The sequence below is a fragment of the Canis lupus genome, chromosome 33 (genome assembly GCF_048164855.1).
Source record: "Canis lupus baileyi chromosome 33, mCanLup2.hap1, whole genome shotgun sequence".
NCBI classification, from domain to species: domain Eukaryota; kingdom Metazoa; phylum Chordata; class Mammalia; order Carnivora; family Canidae; genus Canis; species Canis lupus.
Genome location: NC_132870.1, coordinates 34,433,242 through 34,459,156, shown reverse-complemented (window position 1 = coordinate 34,459,156; position 25,915 = coordinate 34,433,242). Strand labels below are relative to the sequence as shown.

The 25,915-nt window shown below is 33.7% G+C and overlaps 1 protein-coding gene across 1 annotated transcript in view; it reads left to right on the top strand.

Annotated features, from left to right (window-relative positions):
- LOC140623592 (bifunctional heparan sulfate N-deacetylase/N-sulfotransferase 4-like) overlaps positions 1–17,586 on the top strand; it is a 285,724-nt gene extending 268,138 nt beyond the window's left edge. The window contains 5 exon segments of the mRNA XM_072810036.1: positions 590–764; positions 6,812–6,982; positions 7,912–8,021; positions 11,516–11,618; positions 14,158–17,586. Of these exon segments, the coding sequence (XP_072666137.1) occupies positions 590–764; positions 6,812–6,982; positions 7,912–8,021; positions 11,516–11,618; positions 14,158–14,277 (679 nt within the window). The 3' untranslated portion in view covers positions 14,278–17,586.
- The last annotated feature ends 8,329 nt before the right edge of the window (positions 17,587–25,915 follow it).

Below are 25,915 nucleotides of genomic sequence, written 5' to 3'. Positions count from 1 at the left end.
CCACAGGATCAACTGGCAGGAAACATCTTCTTAATTACTCTAGATAGACTATAATGTGTTCACATTGCTGCACATACTACAAATTATGCCGAAGTTAAAAAGGAGAGGAGCAGCTATGCCCTACTCTGTTTAGGATCTTAGAGCTATTCTGACTTACACATCTTTCTCTCTTGGCACTTTCATCTCTAATTAAAAATTTTGCGTTCAAGTTTGCAAACATGAATTTACTATTTTTAAATATTTACTAGGCAATACTGTGCCATTTGCTTTTTGCCAAGGGTAAACTGAATTTTTCTGGATTTGGCTTTTGATAGCAGAGAACATCAACCCAAATCTAAAGGATTTTCCCTCTGTTCTTAACAATCCACCTATTTCATCTCACTCTTTCCCATGCCCTAAATAATTGATTAGAAGAATTGTGCTTCAGGTCATTTTCATGGTCAAAGTGTATAGAATAGCCATGATTTCAACTATTATAACACTAATAATCAGAAATCAATATAAATGAATGTTAAAATGTTCAATTATTTCATATCCGTAGCATGTTAGAGAAAAACTTAGATCTCAGATTATTTTTCTCTGCCTTCAGGTATATGGACTTTTTTCCTACTCCACCCAACATTACAAGTGACTTTCTCTTTGAAAAGAGTGCTAATTACTTCCATTCAGAAGAAGCTCCCAAGCGAGCTGCATCTCTGGTCCCCAAAGCCAAGATCATCACCATCCTCATCGACCCCTCAGACAGGGCATACTCTTGGTATCAGGTATGAAGCAGTAAAAAATACTATTAAAAACATTTGTCCATAGCTTAAATGTAAGCAATGGTGAATATCAAAATAAAGTCTAGATGTCCAGATGTATTCAAGTCAAATGTTAAAGAGCTAAACCAAAAGAGAGAGAGAGAGAGAGAAAGAATAGAAATTATAAGAAATAAAGCTGAATATTTGATTCATGGGAAGCTGGGCAAAGATTTTCAAGCATAAATAGAAAACATACATAAAAGATTAATAGATTGACTAAATAGTATAAACATGTTAAATATTAGTCTATCACAATTAACAAAATAAAAGTACATATCTAAGCAGAGCATCTTTATTAATACATGGTAAATGGTTTATTACTCTGAATTTGTTTTAAAAAATTCTGTAAATTGGTAAAAATAAAAATATAATAACTCAGAAAAATGAGCAAATAAACAGAACGCATAAATAGACATTTCACATATACAAACACACACATAAATATAACTGCTCAACAGTTTATATGAAAAATGATCAATCCAACTAGGGGAGCAACAAAATATAAATCAGAATGATACTCTTTATGAACATCATCTCAACAAAAATCATAATGTTTATTCTCCCTGCTGGCTCGAGTGTGATGGTAAAGATATTCGAACATTCCAATAGAAAGGTATAGAAGGAGATATTTTCTGAAAACTAATTTGGCAATAATTATCAAAATAGTTTTGTAAAGGTCCTTGTGTGTTATGGATCCTCTTCTGGAATCAATCATAAAGGAACTTCAAAGGAGTAGGCAAATATTTATCCCTTTATGTATCACAGTACTATTCAAACAGTAATAACAATAAAAGGAAAAGTTAATACCCAACAATATAAAATTGTGTCATGTTAAAGTGCAATATTCTGCAACAACATTTAATGGTAGTTTTAATCAGTAGAATATTAATTAAAGCATTGCATCCATTTTAATGTGTGGATAGATATTAATCAAATAATCACAAAGATATATAATTAAAAATTTCAAATGCTCTGTGAGGCAATTTGTAAGGTACTAAGAAAGCATTCTCTAGAGAAATAAACTTTAGACTTAAAAGTGAAGAATGAGTCAGTATAAACTGAGGGAGGTAGGAGAGTGGGGGAGAGAGAAAAGTATATGCGGTCCCGTGGGTGGAAGGAACAGTAGCATATTTAAAGACCTAAGAAAACTTCCATGTGGCTAGAGAGCAAAACCTGAGGTGGGGACCTCTGGGAGATGAGTCTTAGGCATACACAGAGGCCAGAACTCAGGTGGGGAAACTGGGCGGCTATCATTCTTCAAGCCAACCGAAAGCCTTTGACAAGTTGAGCCAGTGTGTAACGACCATATTTCCTTTTAGAAAACTTTATACTATAAGCTATTTGAAGAATGGAGTGGAGTGGAGCAGACGACTATTCAGGGAAATCCAGGAGAGGCTGCTAAGAAATAGAGGCAGCATTGGCAGAGACAGTAAATATAGACTGAGTGAAGTATAAGGTATCAAAGCACATGGAGGGATTAAAATCAACAGAACCTGGTGAGGAAACAGTGTCAAGAATGAACCAAATTTCTGATGTGGACAACTGGATGATGAGCATATATTCCCATAAAAATAGAACCACTGAAGAAGGAAACAAGACTGGTTGGGAGGGAGGGGTGCTAAAGATGAGGCACAAATGGTGATCATGAGGTATGGAATCACCATCATACCGAAAACAGCAGTAAAGTCAGCAGGCACTCCAGAGAGAGGTCCAAGCTGGACACTGAAATTCGCGAATCAGAGGCAAAAAGCCACATAAAAATGGTAAAACTGCCTGAGGAGAGAGTTCAGAGAAGCAAAGTATAGAGAAGGATGAGGCAACCAGGGAGATAAGAGAACACAGCCAGAAGAATAGAAGAAAAAAATCTAAGAATGTAATAGCACTGAATACAAGGGGACAAAGTACAACCAAATGGAGGAGATGACAACAGTGTCAAATGGTTCCTAAGAAATTAGACAATTAGGCAAAATAAGGTCTGAATTATTTTCACTGAGTTGAAAGACATGGAGTGAAGTGAAGCCTATAGCGACAAATGAAAAGAGCAAAGCCAGATAGATTTGGTGGAGGAAAAACTGAGTAGAAGAAATAAAAATGCAATTTCAAAGGGGAGAAACAAGACACACGCATATTACAGAGACATTAGAGTGCATTCAAGGAAACTGCTCTATGGGTAGTGATTCGGGGCATGAGATGTTTCCGAAAAAGGAGAGATGGTTAAGGCCCAGGAGAGAAACTGGGAATCAGTCCTGTGAGGATCCTGAGGGGCCAGAGGGAGATGACTACCTACAGGAAATAGCTTAGACGGGAGGGAAGGACTCCATTTCCAGACTCCTCTTTTCTTGTGCAGGGACCCTTCTGGCAAGTTGCTGGAGTTTCTGGGTCCCATTTCAGAAACATGTTTTGAAAGCATAAAACTTAGAATTACAGAGAAACAACTTTCTTGAAATATAATTATCAAACTAATCTTTAGATTAGTAACAAATTTTTATTTACCTAACAATTAAATGGCAAGATCTAATGGCAGGAATAAAACTGCTATAATGTTGAAGTAGGGATGAGCATGAACAGCATTTTGATATATCTGAAGTACCTGTAATGTGATATAAAAATAGCTGATTTTTATTGGTGGTAAAATCTCAGGTATAATAAACACAAAAATTCATTTAAAGACTTTTTTTTTTTGGCAGAAGCAAGTTCACAGACTCTCTGAATTATATCAGTAGATCTCTGGTTAAGAATCTTCCAACTGAAACTTAAGAGATAGAAGAGAGGATAAATGTACATGCTGGCAAATTTGAAGGTCTGAGATAGAGAAACTGGAGTGATTCCGATGGTCTCTCCTTCCTTTGGAAAGTTGAGAATGAGTTAAATCTGATGAAAAAGTGGAGGATGATTTGGGAGACAGCAGTTGGAGGAGAGAAAAAAGGCAGTGTGAAATCTTTGTACAGGGGTGACATAAAGTTGACCACAGAAATGTAAAATTGCCTACGGCAGTGAAGGCCCAATTAAAGGTGATCTTGAATTTATGGTGGCAATAATGTACATGTACTAAAATCCATGATATGAGTACATTTCTGTATGTGTATGTTTAATACATATAAAAATTAATGCCCAAAGTAATTGGACAAAATTTTATGAAGAAAGTGGTCATTCTCTCTTTTCCTCCTTTTTGATGAGGATAGAGGAAAATATAAATCTTGATGATAGCTTATTCCTTGTTATTAATAATAACACTAATAGGAATTCTTGAATATATGAATTATTAAAGGAATAAAACACTACACAAAGACTAAAATCCCCTCTGACTGCCACTCTTAATTTTTACCTTTTCATTATTCATCAACTTGGAGTTGATGCTTCCAAGTGTTTTACTGTAGATTTATACACAGATACCAAATATATTAATTCGCAGAAAATATATAGTACAATTTTATTTACAGTGTTTTAATACAAAATATTGTGTATACCTTTATGTAACTTGCTTTATAAACTCAACAATAAATCTTGTAGGTCTTATTATGTTAACACACATAACAAATTGATTAATTAGTTCCCCAAAAAATCAAGACTAAAAGGAAATTTTTAAAGGACATACAAGTAATTTTTATTTTTTATCAGTTTTTTATTAATTTATTTTGTATACATTCTTTATTTTTTATTCTTTTTTTTAGTTTTTTTTTTAATAAACATATATGGCCAAGAACAAATAATAATGGACTGAAAAATGTAATCCTATACATTGGGATTGCAAGTGGTTGGGGATCCAAGAACACCTGGATTGGGAGCCAGATCCAAATATTATTATTAGAATCCATGAGTCACTGTATTCCTCAAGATATAAAAATATGCCTTTCTCACTTTATGAAAATTCATATTTCAAACTAAGATAAACTCACTTTTAAAAAAATATGACCAAAGTATTGAAATATTAAGCCTTAATTAAAAATTTTGAATGCAAGTACTTGGGGCAAAATGCTGCACATTCTCCTGGCAGAAAACATACAGCAAATTTATATGGATCTTTTTTTCACATAGATTAAACTATTTAAATAAAAGAGAATCTGTGTCTGCTCCTTCAAGTAAATTCTTTGAACATACATACTAGAAAGGAATTATTTTTTCTGATATTTTTATTGCCATATTGCTAAGAGTAGGGTCCCCAAACTGCTCCACATTTCAAAATAATGCAGCCTATTACTTAACTAGTCCTGTCTATTCAGTAAATACCCTAAATCCAAAACTCAGCAGGTGTAATTCAGAGACTCCTACAAATGTCACCTGCCTCTGTAATTTCTACCCCACATTTTTATAATGGGCCTCACAGAAGAGCAATAGTCCTATTTTTCTATAAAATATGTCCCTTTGTGACTTCTGGTCATATTTTTATGCTAAACTTCTTAGTTGCAGGAATATAAAGAAAAGTTGGTGTTAAACTTTTATAAATCAATGTAGGGCAGATTAAGTACAGTTCCATATTATCACTGCCTAAAATAGAAATTTTAGTATTAACATATTAATATGCACATAGTATTTTTATATTTCTTTATTCAAGTTATATAGTTTCTACACATTTTAATTCAATTTATTATGTAGTCTCTATGTATTCAGCATAATGCATATACATATAAGAATTTCAATAAATATACAATAGTGAGAGATCTTCAAAAGTTTCATTAGTTCCACCAATCTATCACTCACTGGTTACTGTTTAACTACTTCTTACTTATCTTTATTTTTTTAATAGTTTTTATTTCTAACCCGCATAGATAACCTGCTGTTACACAATTGTATCAAGTCCTAATATACTCCCATCCTCCATCCTGTAGTTTATTTTCTCTATGTTAAACTTTTAGATATCTTGCAAAATCAACTAATCCATTCCCACAACTCATTCACTTTCACGTTTTAGATCAAGTTCTAATAGTTTCTATGTTGAGATTTTTCTACTTGTAAAAATCTCTGTTATTATATTTTAGCTCAAAAATTTCAACCATTAGAAAGGATCCCTTCATCTTTCATTCAGAACTAATCACTTATTGCTCTGGCTACCAGAGCAATGTATATGACTCTAGTTAAATATATGTCTTTAGTACAGTCTGTTAATCTATTGTCCTCCATACATCTTTGAAGACAGAGATTTTGTTTTGCTTGTATCTTTTGTATCTCCAGAATCTACCTCAGTTCTTTGTCCTTGTAAGGAGCTTAATGAGTGCTCATGAAATTGTATTGACTGCTAAATTCATCTCTCATTGTGTTGGGCTCTTGAGCTTGACTAATGATGGTTTGATATGAAAGACTCAGAGGACCTTGTACCTAAAAGTAGTAATGGATCAGTACTTGGAAATCAGCAAGGATAAGTGGAAATTCTTGGGAGAGCAAAAGGAAAGGACTTTAGGCAACATCAACATCTTTATGACACCTAGACAAGAATTAGGAATACACATCCATTTTCTCTGTACTCATAGCATCTGCCACACAGGGGTATTGGGAAAGTACCAGAACTTGTAGGAGTAGCTGTAATGAAACAATGGGCAGAATAGTGTATAAGTCTGCTCTTGCCCATCTAAATCTCTTTTCACTGGGCTTGACTTGTCTAGTGCCTGATATCTATTCACTTTTAATTTTTAATCAGACCCATGAAGAAAATCCTGTACTCTGTCTCTTGATTGTATGTAAACACTTTAGACATGAGGACAACCATAGGTTTATGTACACATGACTTGATATACATGGAAGGCTTGTACTTTAAATAAGCAATATGTCAATGCCTAGATTTAATATATGTGCTTTTCACCTTATTTTTTATTTTACAATTAATTTATCAATTTCACGATACACATGAAAAATTGTAATTAATTACAATTAATTATCATTTCATTACTTTTTAGAAATAAAAGGCAAGAAAAAAGAAATAAAAGACACACACATGTACATACATCAAACACAAACATGCATACACACCCCCGCATGCATAAAGAAAACTAATTTTACAATTGACTTTCTTGTTAAAGCACCAACGATCACATGAAGATCCAGCTGCCCTGAGGTTTAATTTCTACGAAGTTATTACAACCGGACATTGGGCCCCATCTAACCTAAAAGCTTTGCAAAGGAGATGCCTAGTACCTGGATGGTATGCAGTCCACATAGAGAGATGGCTAACTTACTTTGCTACTTCTCAGGTAAGGTCTCAAAATTAATTTCTTCCATTTATTATACCTTGGTTGTATTGCATTTGACAAATAGAGAATAAAAATAGCATTGCCACAGATAACAATTCATAATGAGACAATCATACCTAAAGAAGATATGTGGATTTTTACATGTTTAATGTCAATAATAGTGTTAAATTTCAAGTGGCTGTGAAACATATTCTTGGGATCATCTTTTGGGTAGTAGCTGGTCTCAAAGTGCTGAGTCCTCACACAGGAGACATCATATGATTCATAGACATTAATTCAACCACTCATAGAACAGCCAGTTAGACAGTAACTTTATGGAACACCAGATGCAGATAGTCTGACATCTGTCCTCTAGGACTCTTAGAAAGGAAGAAGGAGGTCACTCATTAGACTGTCAAAATGGAAAATGCTGTAGCAGCTCCAGGAATGTGGGATAAAACAGGAGGTAAAGACTTGAGGAAACATCCATATTGTTTATATTCATTAGTCTAGATCAGGTCATGACTAAAACCTGAGTTCTTTGTCATAGTTTATAAGGAGAATAGAGAGTAATTTTCATCTCTGTGCCATTTCTAAGTCTTTGGCTCCAAGGTTAGCTCATGGGATTCTGTAGGCTGGATAATTATCTGATTACATGACAGATGGAAAATTGAGTTCCTAGTGAACTACTAAATCAAGAGAGTATCTGTGTTTATTTCTGATTTACAATCAAGTTAGTTAAGACTTATAAACAATGCCAATGGCAAACTTCAATCATTTATTTGGAAGGACACAAGAATAGTAAACATTAACATGTATTCTAAGTAAAGCATATTTTCTTCCTAGTCACACTGACCTAATTGATTAATGTTATACTAGGTCAAGTGAGGCAGCTCAGTCTATTTAATTTAGTTTTGTTCTTCACAAAGTGACTATTTTTGACTTTATAGTTGCTAATTATTGATGGACAGCAGCTGAGATCTGACCCAGCTACAGTGATGGATGAAGTCCAGAAGTTTCTGGGAGTTACACCTCATTATAATTATTCTGAAGCACTAACGTGAGTCTATTCTCATGCTTGATTTCATTTCCATTATTTGCCATCATAAATTATCACTGGTAGGTGTGTATATAGCATCATTAATACTAGCTATGAACTTATACATCATTATGCTACTCAAAGCAGTCAAAGGAGTATCCTCATTATTCATGTAGTGTCTTCCTTTTGAATACCACAAATACTTTATTTTACAAAGTGTTATCCTGTAGGCATTTTATATATCACAAACTCGCTTCTTTGTGGGCTTTTTCCCAATATAAGTTCAGTTAAGTAAATTTTTAGATGCCTACTTTATGCAAAAATTGTCCTAGAAATTCAAGTTACAAAGGTGAAAAAAATATATAGCCTCTTCCTCAAGTAATTCACAGGTTAGAAATGAAATGCTGATGGCCACCAGTAACTCTGAGAAAGTGACCAATATTGAGGGCAGAATTCGGAAAAGAATAAATTCATGTTTTACTTTGTATTTATTAAACTATGTCTAATCAAATGTAATCACATATAATATTCTAGTTATCTATTATTGCATGGCAGACCATCCTCAAACCCACCAACATGTTGCCACACCCATTTTATTATGGTCATAGATTCTGGGGGCTGGGAATTCAGACAAGACACAGCCAGAACAACTTGCCTCTGCTCATAATACCTGGGGACACAGGGAAGAAAGTGAGTATCTGGGTGTGAATCAAATGTCTGGGGACCAGAATCTTCTAGAGGCTTCTTCGCTTCTTCACTCATATCTCTGGCTCTTGGACTGGGAGGACTCAAAGGCTAAGCACAGTGGGATGAGACCTCTTCATGTGGCTTTACCACAGTATAGTGGCTGTGTTCTGAGAGGGAGTGTTATGTTAAGGAAATGTAATCTGATAATGGCCTTCTCTGACGTAGTCTTGCAAGTTGCACAGCATCATTTATACCTCATTTTATTGATTATAATCAAGTCATTAAAGCTAGTGCAAATCCAAAGAGAGGGCAATGGGCCTTCCCCTCTTGATGGGGAGGGACAAGAGCATTCTGCAGAGAAGAATATGGGAGGGAAGATATTGTTACAGTCATCTTAGAAAAATAAAACCATGTGCCTGGGTAACTAAAGATGAGGTAAAAGGTAAAGAAGCAAAATAACAAACAAACAAAACCTCCAAGGAGCCAAAACAGATTTTAAAAGGGCAGGTACTTGACTCCCTCACAAGACCTTAAACAAAGCCTATTAAATTTTAGACAAAATTCTAACAAGCCTGATTATATAATTTCCCAGTTCACAGCAGATTAGAATCAGCAATTAGACAATTAGAGAGGGTAATGGAAGGACAGGAAAAGCAGTAATAAGATTGGGTTGTTCCTTATCCACTCAAACAACCCTAATGAAGTTTTTACCTACACATGGAAATAACAACAATACAAGGCATGCCCCTGTTGATTAAGTAGACAAAGCTTCCTAGAATACGTTTTACGTTAATAGTTATTGATGTTAACATGTCTTCCCCTGCCTCCCTGCAGTAGGTTAGGGAATGGTTCTATCTTGTTTACTACAAATAGTTGCTTATGGTTCAATAAAACTGTAAAATCATACTTTTCAAGAAGAGATTGCAAACAAGTACAGAATATATGGTTTTTAATATGTCTCACATCACAAAAATTAATAACTATAGTGATGTTCAATGTAATAAAAGAAGTCATGTGGTAACCAATTCATGTCCTCAAAGTTGTCTAACAGCTATTTGAGAAAGGCTTTGCATCTTCATTTTACAATTTCATGCCTACTAAAATAAAACCATGAAACAATGAATTCACATAACTTAGAAAAAGTAAATGCCCTTTGTTAGAGTATATAACATCAGTGCAATAAATGAAGCCAAGACAGCAAAATAATGTGGAGTCAAGGTTATGACAACTCTATCTAAAAGAATGACTTTTAATATGGCTCTTCTTCCTCAAGCTGTATTAAGTTCTCCCTCACAACAGCTGCTATGGAGAACAGGGAGAGATTGTAGCCCATCCTGAGACTTCTGCACACCTGAAAGCAAAGGAGATGCTCTCAGTGTGGGTTATAAATATCTTGGCTTTGATGCCAGAACTGTATTTTACCTTAACACAGTTAAATATTCTCATCCTGAGGCAGAAAATGCTGTTTAGGGGCACAGTTATGCCGACTTCCCCATCTCATTTTGCAGAGCATGCCGAATTGTTTTTCCTCTTGGGAAATTAATGAAAACTAGAGAAAGGACTGTGATAGGCAAGGAGCAGATTGAAAAGTTCAGGTTGGAAATGATTCTGTCTTTCTTTTATCTATTTAACCAGTGATGTATTTAATTTTAATTGATAACATGTACTAGGACAACCTGGACTGCAAGGATCATGTCTCTAATAATGGGTTGGGCAGGGAACTGTGAAGAAAATTTCCCCCTCCCCCTAAATGAGTTCACATATGTGCAGAGGCAAATTGCAGGTGCAACGGTATTATAGGAATGGGCCCAGGGCAACAAAATATTCTGCAACTAATTAACTTTACATCCCAGTCAATTATGCTTCATCCTTCTAAAACATCTGCTGAGCAACAAAAATGCAAACCTTTTCAATGTTTTATGCATGCAGCAAGTCCCACAGCAATAAATTTAAATTTTCTCTTCTTATTGGTTTATTCTTCCATTTTTCCTATCTTGTTAGTCCTAAACAAAAGTTCTTATATATCTGAGTTTAAACAATTAGGCCACACATACTTTCTCTTGTACCTTTGTGCAGCCACAGGAGCAAAACATTAGAATTTTCTTTAAGAGTATAGGGACCTGAATTATCCCATAGGATGATTTGCCTTCAACAAAAGAAATGAAGAGTTGTCTAATCTTCCACTCACCACTTATACTGCCTGTGCCTCGTGTTGTCTGAAAAAAGTATAACAGATTATATTTTTACAATTTTAATTTTCTCCTTAAAAAAAGTGTAAACATTTTGAACTTTAAAAACTATTGCATCTTTCCAAATTAGAAGTTTTAATTCATGTTTATATTCACAAAAGTGTACTTACATTACATTCAGTCACTTTAATATATACCATTCTTTGAATGATTTCAAAGAAATCTGTTAACATTTTTTTTGGCAGGGAAATCATATTAATAAGTAAATAATTATCTTAAAAGTCCTGTGTGTATGGGTATATTGGTTTTGATGATTGGTCCTTGATCTTTTATGGATGAATAGGTAAAATATGAAACAAGTTAATAATTTTAATCTAAGATTGGATTAAAGATTTACAGGTATTTTTCTCAGTAAAAATATTCAAAAATATATAATAACATATAGCTTATTAAATCTCAATTAAACTTTTAAATAAATTCAATGAATATTTGTAGAACTAAATTAAATTAAGTTAAAACAATGGATATCCCAAAGTGCATTTTCTGTATCTAATTGGTAAGGCTCTCTCACTAAAAATTCTGTATACAATTTATAATCATTATATTCTTATAATCATTTATATGTTTGATCTTTTGTAGGTTTGATCCCCAAAAGGGCTTTTGGTGTCAACTACTGGAAGGAGGAAAGACCAAATGTCTTGGAAAGAGCAAAGGACGAAAATATCCACCCATGGATCCAGAGGTAATATTTTCTTAATCTTTGAAATACTCTAGTAAAACTCTGTGCATACAACTGTTTCAAAACAAGACACAATAAGTTTACTCCCTTTTTCTTCTCTTTGTTTGCTATCAATGTTTTATATATTTAGAGTATAGATAGACCGACAGAAATCAATAATTGATAGATATTTGTAGGAATTGTTTGCTGTTACGATGCATTTGAAACATAAATACTTATTGAACAATAACTGTATTCCAAATGTATAAAGTGCTTAATGAATTGGTTACTAAACAAGTAATTTTGGATAAAATAAATAAACATTATTACCATATATCAAATATACATATGTAATGTCTATACCATGCATGGGTGCTGGAGAGCCAATAACAACATATGGGTGGGGAGGTTTCTCCACACCACCAATCAATGCTCAGACACCAGCTGGGTACCCAACAATTCAACTCAGTTCCGACAATATCTACCCTGAGATAGCATTAGATCCCACAAGGGCTCAGTTCTATAAGACTGTCTCTCCCCACCCCCAACTTTAGATACTAGTTGTAAGCTCCAGTTGTTACTTGTGCTTCTGACCAACCAGCTATAGATTCAAAGTTCCAACAACTTTCTCCTTGGGTTCAATCCATTCGCTACAGTGACTCACAGAACTCACAGAAACCTTACTAGAGCACATGTTAATCATAAAGAGATATAACTCAGGAATAGCCAGATAGAAGGGATACATAGGGCAAGTTATAGGTAAACCCCTTTATAAGTGAACCATTGTCCCCAGTCTCCACATGTTCACCCACAGGGAAGTTCTCTATACCCAGTCCTTTGTGGTTTTTTATTGGAGGTTTCATTACAGAGACATGATTGATTAAATCATTGGGGTGGAACTTGAAGTTCCAACTTTCTAATCACATGGTTGGTTCTCCTGGAAACCAGCCCTCATCCAGGTAGAGTCCAAGAGCCACTTAATAAACATAACAGAAGATACCTTTATAACTCTTCCATTTAGGAAATTCCAAGGATTTTAGGACCTTTGTGCCAGAAAAGGAAGCAAAGGCCAAAAATATATTTTATATTATAAATTGTAATATCACAGAGAGGTTACAGGATAAAACAATTATTCAGATTTATTATAGGACAGTAAATTAGTTATTGCCATTGACTTATAATAAGATACATAAAACAATGACAAACTACAAAAGAAGGGAAAAACAAATTCTTAGTAAAAGTGATGGCATGAGTAGGTAGACTAGGGTTGGGAAACCAGCTAGCAATCAGCTGAGCCAGGTTGAGTATCTCTCCCAAGGCAAGGTGGGCAAAGGTAAGATGGAAGCGATTCAGGTATCACTATGGAAATAGAAGTACCAGAAGTCCTTAAACTATACCTTTGAACTCAATAATTTCAAAGACGTTTCAGAAATCATTTTAATCTGCCAAGAAATCAGTGTAATGTTCTCACTACTTCTATAAACATCTTATCCAGAATTTGAAGTGTTTACAATCTGGTTTAAGGGAATAAATACCTGGTGGATGGCACAAGACCAAATATGGTTAAGTCCATTTCCACACTGTGCGCAAAAGTTGCCAAAGGAGTTTTATAAAGAACAAGACTCATTTGTGTTAAAATATTGGAAAGGGTATGGTATAACTTTCACCAAACCAAAAATAGTGTTTGAGCCATTGCTTCTATACTTACTTAGGCAAGGAAAAGTGTTCAGCTCTACTATTTCGTCAGAGACCCAAAACAATGTTCATTGGGTTATAATATGAGGTAACATACTAGTGTGTGTGACATCCAGAGAGAAAACCCAGTTGTAAATTTTTTGTTTCCCAGAAATACAAGGGAACATAAAGTAACACTACTGATATATTTGAGCATTAGCTTTGTGCCCATTTATCTAATAAGGGTCAATCATTCCAGTTTGACTAGGAATTTAAGAATCACAATAAAGTTCATTATAATGATTTTTATAATGAGATCTTATAATATTTTTAACTAAAAACTCTTATTTTAAAAGCATCCATTTTTGTGCTGAACAAACATAGAAAATATTTTTGCAAAGTTGCAAGTTATTTCTTTAATCATGAATTTCAGCTCTTACGTTATTTATGTTCCTCTTTTAGGTTATGGCCCAATTTTACAGAAAGGGACCAATTTTAAAGGAAATGTACGTGTTTTTTTCTAGCTTGCTTTTGTAGATTTGGTACTACTTCAAGTCCCTACCTCACTCTTCTTTAGTGTCATTACCTCTCATCAACTTTTCTCCCTGCATAGACTTGACCAATACAACAATCAGTAAGTGCCTTAATGGTATATAAGCCAGAAAAGATATATTCAGACCTATTTTTATTTTATAGCTACAGTTCTGCCAAATCTTTGCAAATTGTAATAATGAGTGATATCTGGAGAATAATACAAAGAGATGCATATTTTATAGACACCTATGTTGTAATAGAATAGTTTAAGAGATGTAGATTGCATAATTGTGTTTAATGAACTAATAACTTCCTTCAAGTTGTATTTTTTGTTTGTTTTCTTTTTGCTTTCTAGTCTAGAACTTTCCTCTCTAATTACTATCGAGATCATAACGTGGAACTTTCCAAACTGCTACATAGACTGGGACAGCCTCTCCCATCTTGGCTGAGACAGGAGCTGCAGAAAGTGAGATAGCACTGGAGACAAGAACCAAGGCTTGAAGGATGCTTCCTTTTACTATTAAGTAGAACAACACACCCCACAACTTTTATCCCCTTACTGCACTTGTGATTGTCAGCAGAGGACTGTGTGAATAAATTTCCTTCTATCTTTTTCATAAAATGAAAATTGTTATATATGCACGCATTGGCAATTACTAGCATCCATCCCTGTGTGAGCTTCTGGGAAGTAATGTGGGGTTTTGTGGCATTATCCAGTTTCCAGTGTGGGGATCGTAACACAGCCCAGTTCCTCTGTTAACTACAAGGTTTCAGAAACTCTACATAAGACTGAGAACCCTGATTAAATGCAAGTGACAAATGAGAATCTTGAGGAAAAGATAAGGACAGAGATATCTGTAAATGAAGTTAGCAGTAACTCAGTATCTGAATTTAAGGGCTTACATTTTCTCTTTGCTAATTTAAAAACAAGTTTTCTTTTGTTGTGAAAAAAAATCCTATGATCCCGGACTCTTATTTTGAGCAGTTATTATTTGTTATATTTAGCCCACATATTTTCCTCCATTACTCCTCTTTATGAATATTTTCTTCTGTCGTTCCTCCTGACTTGCTAGAGAAGTTGTAAAGTTGTAGCTGCCTGTGTTTGTTGTCAATTTTCCTTTTATGGAAGGAAAGTTTCCACATTCACTGATAGTACTATTTTATCTGGCAGGGCAATCCATTCTCAGTGAATTCTGCATTATGGGTCCATCAAAATCTATCAGAAATTTTGGGGAAAAGAAGTAAGAGTGCATACTCTGTGTAGTATTAACTAGTATGTATAAGGCCATCTTTCCATGAGTTCATAACCTTACCATACAAGTAATCTAGGTAAGTCCACCTTGACAATGACGTAGTATTTATATTTTTTTCACTATCTGTGGAAGAAAAATAACTTTATTGATAAGCTATGGAATGAAAACATCAACATGGGTATACAGGTAGAGTGGGGCACTTGTGCCTTCTATGTAGTATTATGTCAATTGTTTTAAAGCATGGAGTTTTATATATGCCAGTAATATACTATTGCAGAAGATTATGTTTTTAATGCCTATTTAAATATATATATATATGTGTGTGTGTATATATATATATATATATATATATATATCATACCTAAAACTTACCTCTTTAAACATTACAAATTCTCTAAACTAAATCCTATTTCTCAGCCATACCACCCAACAGTTAATTTCTAGAGAAGTGATGGCTCTTCCCGTCCTAGAGTTTTAGGTTCCTCTTCTATTTGGAGGTTATTGTCAGGCTGGTTGAATTTTTATCCCATTTTTCAATGAAGATATATTAAGGTTTTGTTAATCTCTTCAGAGTGATACATGAAGGTAGAATTTCAAGAGAACAATAAATCAAATACTTTAGTAACACTACCTGTCAATCCATCCTTCCTCTAGAATAATTTTTCTATAGGCCATAAATAATATTTCTTTTTTGAGCAACTTGAGAAATTATGCTTAACATAATTCAATGTCTTTAAAGGAAACTGAAGATCCTTGTTTATATTTGTTTGGTTTTTGTTGTTGCTATTATTGTTTTAAGCAAGCAAATCAAATCAAAACTAAAAGAGAATCAAGAATTTTCACATATCTTATTTCAGAATTCAACTTTGGATTTATACTTCATTAAAATTTTTGTTTACTGTTGTTCTCCCACTATATCTAGAGGCTCTTGATCTTTTTTGAGAAAACGTGAAAATTTTTCTTGGGCTTGAGTACACTGAAGTCACAAATTATTACTTTGGTTGTTCCTTTGTTAACTGTGAGACTCAAATTCTCAAACTTATTGTTACTTATGTGATCATGTGCTTGAAAGCATTGTACTAGGCACACTATAATCACAACAATTGGATATTTAGATCTCTAACATTTGATTTATTTGTTCACTAGCTTCCTCCAGGTTAAATTCTAATATTTTCTTTTTGAACTAGATATTGACATTTTTTTCCTGAGTGGGATAATCAAAATGGTCTTAGAAAAAAGCAGGAGCTATTTTTCATATTAAATTAAATTCACACAAGTCAAAGTCCAACTCATACCACCAGATTTGTAAAAATTTAACTCATTTTTTGGCATTTTCTCATTTTTTCCTAAGTAACATATACTGTATCATTCACCTCTCTACAGACATCAGAGAGCAAAATTCCCCCAAATTCAACCAGTCTTTTCTCCCTGGTTCATTTCAACCAGTGTGTACCTTTTTCTTATTAAGATTGTCATGAAGAAAAAATAAATTTTAGTTATATAATTCATCTTCATCTTATAGTTAACTACTTAGAGGGACTCTGGGCTTTGGGAATATTATAATAAATCAGGAAAAATTTCAGCTTTAAGAATATCTTGATTTAGCCACTGGCTACTTTGGAATTATTGAGTCAAATTTAATGTATGTAACTCTTTAAAATTTTAAACCAATTTTATTTCATGGTCTTCAATTACATACTTTTTTAAATTTTAAAGAACTTCTTAAGAACTTTAAGCTAGACATTACATTCTCCTCTTTCTTCTTCCAATTGCCTAACTCATAGACATAATCACTGATTACTTCACACTAATAAAGGCAGGAACAATATTTGATTACAAGCCTACATCAAGATATAATGACATGCTTGTCAAATACCAGTCTCTGAAAATTATATTACAAATCTCTCCCGAAACCAAATTTTACTTGTATTTAACAATGACCCCCAAAGAATTAAATAAGCAACGAGGAAGAATGGTAGTGAGAAAAATTTATAGTCCTTTTATTACTGATTTTTTTCTTTAAAAATGCACTTAGTCCATTTAGAGATTTTATTTGCCTTGATTTCAACATATTCATTTATATTTACCTTAAGTAGTTTTTGTTCTTCTATCTTACTGTTTGGGTATGTCATAAAGTGTTCCATTTGACATAAATAATTGATTTATTTTTAGTTACACAGAAAATTTGTAGTGGAATAATGTCTTAAAAGTCTGGTTTGGGGTGACTAGATAATATATGAACCATTTGCTTGATGGAGATACCTCAAAAATAATGCTGACCGACTATTTGGAAAGAAAGAAATCTAGTAGTCTTACATATGGATTTTATCTCAACTACAAGAATACAGCTTAGCCATGGGTACATATATATGCCCAATATATGTATATATATGCAAATGAACATTTGTGTGTGTGTGAGCCAGTGATTTGAATTGGTAAAGCAGAAAAAGAAATTGTTAAATAACGGATATAGTACACGCATAACATATCTTTGATTCTTCTTCAGAATAAATACTATACTGGTATGGTCATTAGAGTAATGTTGTTTCTCCTCTAAATTCTAAGATTTTAATCAATAGATCGTTCTTTTTCCTTTGCTTTTTCTTCCTACCTTCTTTTTCTTCCTATCCTTAATCTATATACATATTCCCTAAATTCCAAACATATAACTAGTATAACCAGGAAGTTATGAGTGTGGACTTTAGATATCTGGGTTTTCATGCCAGTTCTGCCTCTCACTAGCTGTGTAGCCTCCACAAGCTATGGAATTTCCCTGAGTCACTGTTTCCTTTCCTGTAAAAGAAAGACAATAAAGTGTTAACTTACTCATTTGGTTATTGTAAGCATTACTTAGTGTATATTTAAATAACTTAGCACAAAGCCTGATATAGTTATGCTGGAACATATTTGTTATAAAAATAATGTATAATATTCAAATTACTATCTCTTCTTTCATGAAACAAGAATATGTTTTCTACTCCCTTTAATAATAAAACATGTATGTCTTGAATATATCATTAATTACATTTGGTCAAAATGAGAAACTGTCTTCTTCATCACTGTTCAAAAATGAGTTTGTGCTGTTTCCTGCTATTGTTCTGATCATCATTTGGAGCAAGGTAGTTCCATATTGGTCCATCCCTTGAAATCCCTTTCCTCCTACCTACCTCCTTTTCAGTTTATTCAGAAGAGTATCTCCCTTGAACCATTTCTTTATGTCTTTCTTCAGTTCCTTTGCAATGCAACAGATATCCTGTCAGGAAATTCAGATCCACAGGTGCAACTTCCTAAGACCAAAGGACAGTTACCAAAAAATTTGTGAAAGTATAAATATAACAATGAATCAATACTTAAAGAATCATTAAAACTTACAAGAAAATTTCTCTACATTCTCCACGTCTTCATCTCCAACCTCACTTTCTTCCATAAGATCTTTCTATAAAAGATACATTCTATTACTCTTTAATATATTACTTTATATTATACTTATTAATATCAAACATTTTTTATATTTTTATTGCAAATGCACAGTATTTCAGGCTTGAAATAAGACATTTACCTACATAATTTCCATTCAAAAAATATTTTGTTTTTTATATGCCTAAAGTCTTACATATTACCAAAAGCCAGCACATGATTGATACTCAATAAACATTCATTGAAGTACATTGAAATGTGTTGAGGACTACCAGTATACTTAATTATTTGCCCAACTTTAATATATGTCATTATCCATCTTGTTAGTTTACATAATAATTTTGCCTTGCCACACTTTAAGTGCTTCATAACCACATGTAGCTAGAGGCTTCCATATTGGACAACAGCACAACTCTATTCTCTACTTTCTTCATCTACTTATTTTTTATCACATCCTATTCACCTCATTGGTGAGAGAAAGATTCCTGCCTAGGATTCTAAGGGGTAGCCAAACACACAATGCAAAGCACTGGACAGGTGAGATTAACAGCTGTTTCTCTGTTACATACATTCTTAGTCCAGGGAGGAGAACGTTCCACACCATACATTGGACTTGAGAAGGAATAAATAACAAGAGCAGTGAGAGACAAGTTTTGTAGCATCCCGCGAGGTCACCCTTCTTCCCCATTGGAATATGTGATTTGCTTGTTTGAATAATTGTGCAGTCTGGCAGGAAACTGGAATCCACTACTCAAGGATAAGCAGAAATAGCACCTGGTCCACTTGATAAGGACAATCTTGAGCTAGGGTACCTTACCCAAGGAGCAGAGTGGGAAGAGAAACTTGTGGTTAGGCCATTCAAGATCCCCTCATATTAGCATATGTCAAAACAGCACATAATTTAAGTCTTAATGTTAGGCTTCACCCCACACGTCTCACCACTGTTTTACTATAACCTCTCTTCATCTCTCCTATAGCATTTTGTCACAGCCTCCAAACTGGAGCTTTTACTTCTCTCTAAATTTAACACCACACTAGTGATAGAATGGTCTTTATAATTTGTAAATAGGACCATGTTATTCCTTACCCTAAAAACCTTCAAATAGTCCCCAAACCTAAAGGACATATGCAAACTCTGTAACATATTCTATGAAGTTCTTGTATGGTCTGATATTTTGTTTACCTGAGTATTCTTTTCAATTATATTTTTAAAATTGCATTCCAAATTCTACTAACAATCAATGACAGTAGTCCTCTTTATCCATAGTTTCACTTTTGATGGTTTCAGTTCCACAGTCCATCTGCCAGAAGCAGATGATCCTCCTTCTGACCTATCATCAGAAGGTCAATCAATTGTAAGTAGCCTAATGCTACATTACCATGCCTATGTCTTTCACCTCACTTTATCTCATCACATAGGCATTTAACGATGTCACATAATCACAAGAAGAGAGAGTGTAGTACAATAAGATATTTTGAGAGAAAGAAATCACATCATGTAACTTTTATTACAGTATATTTTTATAATTGTTCTATTTTGTTATAAATTATTATTGTTAATCTCTTACTGTGCCTAATTTATAGATTAAACTTTATTATATGTATGTATGTATTATGTATGTATGCATAGGAAAAAACATAATGTATATAGAGTCCATGGTTTCAGGTATCCACCAAGGGTCCTGGAAACTATCTCCCATGGGTAAGGGACACTGCTGTTTTTGCAATTCTCCAATTACCTTGTGATTTTTACATTGCTAGGCCTTTGTATGACTGCTGCCTAGAAAGCTTCTTGTCCCTTCCTCGACTGAGCTCCTGTATGAATTGCCATTGCTGATTCACTAACATAGTACCACTCTGAATATCAAGTAAACTGGCTATGAAGGTGACTCCTTTTGCTTTCTAATTGTTTTATATCTAATGCACAGAAATATCCACCATCCCAACTTTGGGTCTCTGGCTTTAAGTTGTACCAGAATTCCTCCAGTTCCCTTAGCATTATACCACCAATATCTGGGATATAATGATAATATATTTAGAACTATAATCCCAGCAACTGACTTACTAGTCATATTATACCATTATTATTGCACATACCTTGTTTTTTTAATTGTACAAACCTTGTACTGTAATTTTTCATATGTCTGTCTACATGCTAAACTAAGTTATCAAAATGAGAAATATCTTTTCATTTTTGTATCTCTCATACATAATACAGTATCTGGTAAAAAAAAATAAGTAATTGTTAAATGAATATATGCATTACCTTATATCTTTACAGAGGTAGGAAACTGGACTTTTGTCTTGCATAAAATGTAGAATTATTCTTGCAATCATAGCACCAAGATATACATTTTCAGACTGTTGGGTTTAGGAATATTGACTGTTCTCTAAGAGTCTTTATGTTTGTACATCTAAGTCACCTAATCTTATGAATAAGACCAACCAAACAAACCAAATTAAGCATCCCTAGACACATTAGGAATTGAACTACATGGACTGCTGTTCTTTTAGATTGTGTTAAAGATCTCACAGTATCGCTCCCTAAAAATGTTTGTTTATAATCAGAACAAAGCCAAGAGCTGCCTGTTTACAATGCGCTTTGGATGGTGAAATGCATGGATTAGAATTAAAAAGAATTCACCATATTGAAGAGGTTAAAAGGTAATTGGTATTTGATCACTGAGGGCCTTGAGATCTTTTTTTCTGACAAAAACAAACAAACAACAATAACAATAACAATAATGCTCATTGTTTAATCACACATTTAAAATGTTTGTGGAAACAATGCCAAGAAAAAGATAGGTGGAATTGTTATGTCAAAAACATTGGCATATTATTTTTAATTCAACTGGAATTAAAGCATCCCCATATAATATTTCCATGTAAATACAATTATTTCTAGGGTGTTCTTAATCAGTTAAGACTCCATTCTGATTTCTGTAAATCTTACAAGTCTTTTCAGAAATCTAAATGGTATTCTAGGAATAAGACGCTAAAATATACAGCAGAAAAGAGAAACCAAGAACCAATTTGTGAGGATGCAAGAGAATCATGACTGTGTTCTTATGGCTACCAATGACTATTTCTAGATCACATGGTTTGATATAAGAGTTATACACCTATGGGTTGTATAACTGTCAACAGTGTTTTCGAAACAGCAGGAAGTCATTTTCACTGCTTACCTGGAGTAAGAGGTGCCAACTTTCTCCATGGACCAAGCCACACAGATATACAAGTGAGAGTATGCCGAAAGAGGAATTTTTACACTGAATATATTTTCCTTTATTTTGTTTGCTGATGAAGATGTATCATAAGTCAAAGATAGAGTCTTGCATAGTGGTAAGTTTGGGGAGTGGTGGGTTTATTGTAACTCACTTGCTATTTGTGATTCAAAACCAACAGACTTTTGTTTGTCTAGGGTATCTAAAATAGACTCTACACTCTACAGAGTGAAAGCGTAGACATGTTTTCTCTCTGTAGTTTCAGGTACCAAATTCTATATACCAAACTCTCACCTTTACAGGTCTTTTTTTTTTTTTGGTTTTTATTAATGTCCAGGTCAATTGTAATTCTCTCCTGCAAGTTCCCAGGATATTGTCTAGAAATTACAGTCATCCAGATGCCTTTAATCTTTTTGATAAAATTAAGCATATGTAAACCTATAGTTATGTATTGAAGAGATACATAATGTCACCCACAGACAAGATTCTGAAGACACTTGGATCCCATTTTCGTAGAATGGCGAAGCTAAAAAGAAATATGACAATAGACTTTAGTACGAAGTTCTGCCTTTGTCTCAGGTAACACACATACAATATATATATAGATGTCAATCACCTCCTCCCTTAGCCACCTTTAGCCAATATAGGTAATAAAGCAAACATTTAGCAGTTTGCATGATAGTCTCTGAAATGAAAGAATGATTTCCATAACAAGATATTTTTTTATAAATTTATTTTTTTATTGGTGTTCAATTTGCCAACATATAGAATAACAAGATCTATCAAACTATTTTAAAAATTTTAACGTGAAGAAATACAGTACATAATGTGATGCATGGCTCTCTGGACCAGAGTCACAGCTCAAAACCTGGCAAGATCACTTACTCATCCTGTGAGATTCCTCAAGAGCATACTTAACACTCAATGTGCTACAATTTCATCATCTTTACAATGCAAATAATAATGCCTAACCCTTGAGGTTATTATGAGGATTATATGAGTTAAAATATATAAAAGCACTTAGAACAATAACTGGCACCTACCAAATACTATGTTTGCTGTTATTATTACTTTGTACATTATCTACTTGTAAATGTACAATACACATTTTAAAAATATGTACCTAAAAAGTTAGCTTCATGTAAAATTAATTGCATAAAAAGCAAGCATATTTAGAAACATAAGAATCTACAGCCACAAGAGATAGATAATAACAAAGCAATAACAAAGTAATCAATTGTAATATCTCCACTTTTTAAATTCTAGTTCTGTCAATTATTTTTATGTGCTTGACCAAATTATGGAATTCTTCTGAGCCTCATTTCTTCCTGTATAGAGAATTGAGAATAGGGACCTAAAGATAGAGCATGGATTAATGAAACTAAAGTCTAAGATTGATGAATAAAGAAATTATAATAAAAACTGAAATATTCTCATTACATTCAAGTCTCTTGGAAAGAATGGATTTATTCAGAACATTCTGAGGGGATGTGCAATGTAGATCACAATATTTACAAAAAGATAAATTAAGTGCTATTATAGAGGAATGGTAAAAAGAGAGTGCCAGAAGATAGGAGAGTAGAAAATATCAACTTATATATATTTTTTCAATCTACATTCTTAATGGGGTTTAACAATTAAAAATATATATATTCTGTAAACCATAGACCATTGAACTTAACAATATTTATTTATGGTGAGGATTCTTGAATTGAGTGTTTACAACTAAATTTGGCAAAAGTAATCCACTCATTGTCAGTACATAAATTAAAATGAGATAGGATATCCAAATTTCTTATGTGATACAAATAAAAATGGTCTTTAGATAATATTTTTTGAAATTTGGAAAAATTCAGATATTTCAACTTTCAAAGCCCCAAATATGTCGATTTAAGTGAAATGGCTATCTAGGCAACATTTCTTTTATTATTTAAGTGAACAACCAAGAGCAGTATGAATTGCAAACTAATGAAGGTTAGTAAGTCAGCAAATAGTTGAAGGAGCATAGTCAAATAATATTATTAACTAATAAATATCTGTCTAAAAGAAAATTTTAGTGACCCACTTCTCAGTTTTGCCCAAGAAAAGTTTTATAATAAAAATATTCAGGTGAAGATATAAATTAAAGATCCTAATATTACAGTCTTTTGAGAAACCAGCAAATAGGTTTTGAAAAAAATTTATTTTATTGGTCCTAGGTGGAATATGTACTTTTCAGTTCCCTGGGATGCACAGGCAACCATTTTTCTATTACCAGCTGTCTAGATTCTGAAAGTGTTGGGTTTATGGGCCCTGATATGAAATTTATCATTAAGATAACTGGATATAGGATAAAATTGGAAGGCATAAAAAGTAAGTAGTGTTGTGATCTATATTCAGCATGAATAAAGTAATTAAATACAAGTTCATAGTCTTACATCCAAAAACCCAACTGGTCAAGAAAAGTGGTTCTAGTTAAGATTTCTCAAACCAATGTGCTGTAATAGATAAATTGTGGAAGCTTAATAAATCAATCAATACAATCAAACTTTATTTTGCACTTGCCTAAAACCCAATCAATGGGGAGGGAGAGTGAGTAAGGGAAGAAATTTTGCTCCATCTTATCATTTAGAAATCCAAGGATCTGTTATAAGTTTGACATCTTTAAACACAAATATGGCTTCCATCGTCACTATAGACTTTGGACATCCTGCCTTGCAAGACAGAATAAGTGAGAATCAGAATCATTTAGGAGTATTTTATGGGACTCAGAATAATAAACAACATGCTAGTACATATCACATTGGCCACAGCTTGGTGGAAGAGGTTTAGAAATGTTGTTGAGCTGTATGCCAAGAGGAAAGAGAAATAGGTCTGGTAACCTTTCCAGTTACCAAATATCCATCACATGGATATATTTGAAAATATATTCATCTTTCCTCAGAGGAAGATAACACAAAGTCCTATCTGTCACTTCATTCAGTTCAATGTAGAAAATCTTAGTCCCCTGTTAGCCTCTACAATTGGTCTAGACATGGCTTTTGTGGTTTGACAATTCATGTATAAGTTATCTTCTTTCATCACAGACAGATATACAATGATGGGCCCAGACCATAAGAACCACAATAAATGCTCTCATTTGAAATGAGAAGGATAGGAAACATATGGCTCTCAATAAATGGCAAACATGATGCATTTCTGCTTGGAAGACAAGGAAGTGTGAATTTTTTTTTTATTAGAACCCAATTTTTCCCACTCTGAGGATCTGCCTTGATCATTTTTTTTTCCATACTGATGGCTCCCATCTGTACCTTCTAGGAATTTTTTTTATAAAAAAAAAAATCTGGACTTATGATTTCTCTGCCAATATACTTCCCTCAAAAACTTAGTAGGTATCTAACCTAGTTGTGTCCATTCAGTTCCATGATTAGTGCCAGTGATCATCACCAAGATTCTTTCCTACAACTAGTACTCAAATCTGCTTTATTCCCTCATATTCTTGCCTCAGGACTCTCATTTCTCTAATCTTCTCTCAGTCTCTTTCTGTCTCGTCTTTCCTCCAGCCTTCCCTTCCTCCGTCAATTATGGCAGCTCCCAAAGAGCCATCAGGCTTCAATGGAAGGTCATATTCAATCTCATTTTTATCAAAGAACTGAGTGTAATGGGTCTTTGTTGTTGTTTTTTGTTTATTTGTTTTTTAGAGAGGGGATAGGGGTAAAAGGGGAGAGAGAATCTTAAGTAGGATTTACAACACAGGATTTGATCTCACAACCCTGAGATCATGACCTGAGCCGAAATCAAGAGTCAGACACTTAACCAACTGAGCCACCCAGGCACCCCTGTAATGGGTCTTTTTAATTGAAGTTGTCTTTCAACCTTCCTCACAGTTTGAGGTTTAGGAGAATTTAGAGTTTTCAAACTTTTGAGGCTTCAAATATCTGGAGTCTATTTTATTTTATGTTTGTCTACAAACCAGCCATCCTCTGAACATGCCCAACAGGCTTCTACAGTAGAACCTTCACACTCTCTGTTCCCTAAACATCTGCACTCCTCACATCCCCCTTTCTTCAAATCTTTGCTTAAGTGTCACCTGTCACACAAGTCTTTCCAGACCCCCACACCATCATTCTCCCATGTGCTTTCCTTTCTTTATCTTTCCCTACAACTTATCACCAACTGACACATGAATGATCTATCTGTTCATTTGTCAGTTCATTTCCCTAACTATATCATAAGCTCC